Genomic DNA, 2713 nt, shown 5'->3' on the forward strand with positions numbered 1-2713 from the left:
CAATAAAAAATCCTGGGAGCATATTTCTGCAGACTCTACTTTTCCTAATGGGAAAAACGAATTGATTGGTTGGCTGATTAATTGCTTAATTGATTGTAGTATATTCTGCTATACCTCCAGTGCTCCTGGTTACTAGTGTGTAACTAGAGTTCCTCTCTCAGATGGTCCAAGCTGTTTACTCTGTAGCTCAGAACCTTACAGAACCTTATCAAAACTAGCCATTGTTTTCCGACAAGCCAGTGAAACAGCTCCCATTAACACTACTGAACAAATACAGTATGTATTTAGACATATCTTTATTTTACATAATCAAAAACAGTGCAGTTGATGAGTGTGGAAAGAAAGATATATCCTACATTATCATTGCCTGAGGTAACAACCTGTTGAAGTGATTTTAGCAAGGTTTGAGGTAATCATGTATCAACAACCCATCACAGATTAAATGTCTCACGAGCTCAATTCTTTAGACAAAAACCTATACCCAGATAGCAAGCGGATCTGGGCCATATACAGGCCAGATCTGGCCCTTGTGGCTTAGTTCCGGCCCATATATGGCCCAGAATTATTACACATCCGCTTGCTATCTGGGTAGGAATCGTCAATCGTATCAATACAGATTCACATGAATAATAACTGCCATCATTAGTTATGTAACAATATTGAAACCTTTGATGAGATTGTGAGACTGTACTGTATGTGAGTCTTAATTTCCAGGTTAACTCCGTAGGGAAGCTTCTCTCAGTTTAATACGCAGTACTTCCAGAAACACGCTGTGGACACACACAGGAAAACAAGAAGTTAAACAGCTAAACTAATAAACACTGTTGCACTTCATGTTGTTTATTGAATGTATCATGGATATGAATCACAGTTTAAATTCTCGCCAAAATAAAGCAATCTAAGAGCTTGTCATTGTTTGATATGGCATAATTACAGATCAGTTCAGCAACAATTCAATACAATGTTCTTCCTGCTGTAGTTTTATGGCAAGAATAATCATTAGCAACACGTATACGTAAGTACATAAGCAGACTTACGCTCTACTCTTTTCTTAGGTACGGTCTCCTCAGATAACGTTTTGGTCGTGCGCTCCCACTCCATCTCAAGATCTCTCAGGGCCTCCAGCTGCAGAAGGAGGACATGCTAGTTACCCTCAGAGCAGCTTGGTCTCCGTGTCTGTGACTTACCCAGATAGCAAGCGGATCTGGGCCATATACAGGCCAGATCTGGCCCTTGTGGCTTAGTTCCGGCCCATATATGGCCCAGAATCATTACACATCCGCTTGCTATCTGGGTACAGTACGGCGTGGCTGTGAGCGCTACATGCTATAGACTTGTATGAGTATCATGCACATCCCCTTCCTCTCTCATTGGCATGGCAAGCAGTCGCGGCCCAAGGTCCTGACATGATGAATAATGTTTTAATATTTCACCCCCCCCCCCCCTCCCCCCTCAGATACACTTGGAAGAATTATGTACAACATGAACCTTTATCAGATTAGATGGTTTGAAAAACATCTATACATTAAGATATGCTATAATTAATAATGAACTCATTTGAAAACATGTTTGATCTTTTACGCTTAGAACATTAATCAAATATTTGACCTTACCTCCTCTAGTTCAGCTAATTTACTGAGCAGCTCCAGACCTGCGAAGGAGAAGATTAGTCAATCAATCAATCAATCAAAGCTTTATTTGTATAGCGCATTTCATACCCAGAGGCAACACAATGCGCTTAGTCATTGGTCATTTCTAAAAGGTTGCTGGTTATAATGTAGTTGATAAAAATGCCTTACCGAGAGCATCATTTCTCTGCACAGGTAGTAAGCTCTGTAGTAGCAAGGCTAGAATCTTGTTCTGGGTAGCTGTCCTTTCCCTTGTGTGAATATCATGGTTTCCTGAATATATGGACAATGGGAATACATTTCTAAACAAACAACTTCAGAAAAGCCAGTATAGTCTATACATTTATAATGCAAACATCTCCCAAATAAATGTACCCTGATTTACAGTATAAAGACATTACAACACGCAAAAGATTGAAAACTTTGAAAATAACTGATGTCAAATATTGTCAGCCTGCTGCATTTTGACAAAGAGTGAAATCAATGGACATGGCGTGCCAGACGATCATAGAGTGAGTCATCAAAGCTGCGTCTATCATCTTCAGATATCAGCATCCAGCCAGCAACCTCACCAAACTAACACCCACTAACCTAGTCAACTCACCAGGGTTTAGTACACTTCTGCCCTCAACACTGACCACACCCTGCAGCAGAAGCAGTCCCAGGAGCGCCAGGCAGTGGTTCACAGAGAACAGCTTGTCCATGACACCAGGAAGACGGTCCGGTCCCAAACACCTACAGTACTTTGACTGAGCGTCGACCCAGACAAGGTGCTCTACTGTCTTAGGAGCGTAGCGACCATCCTTTTATCCAACGCCAGGGAGGGGGGCGTGGCTAGTCAGCCCCCTAGTGCACTAAATCAATAGCTATTCACTATGGACTTCGTCAATACACCACGTTTTCACAGGGGACTCTTGCGTCTGACAGAAATGTGATATGATGTTGGATCTGAAGCCAGAAGCCTTACATCATTGTGACAAGAGACACATCCACCAGAATGAGAAAGGCATCAATCTTCTTTACAAGAGTCCTTGACTCTTTTTCTTTTACATTAATTAATTAAGTGAATAGGTAGGGGGGGGGGT

General features: G+C 41.7%; 1 protein-coding gene across 1 annotated transcript; it reads right to left on the minus strand.

Annotated features, from left to right (window-relative positions):
• Positions 1-738: 738 nt before the first annotated feature.
• Positions 739-2332, minus strand: LOC311326273 (uncharacterized protein; the record flags this gene model as incomplete). The annotated part of the gene is made up of 3 exons (XM_084459146.1): positions 739-770; positions 1800-1901; positions 2233-2332. The coding sequence occupies 3 exons, from the start codon at positions 2330-2332 to the stop codon at positions 739-741; spliced, it is 234 nt and encodes a 77-aa protein (XP_084315272.1).
• Between the last annotated feature and the right edge of the window lie 381 nt (positions 2333-2713).

The sequence above is a fragment of the Borostomias antarcticus genome, assembly GCF_949987555.1.
Source record: "Borostomias antarcticus genome assembly, chromosome: 26".
NCBI lineage: Eukaryota > Metazoa > Chordata > Actinopteri > Stomiiformes > Stomiidae > Borostomias > Borostomias antarcticus.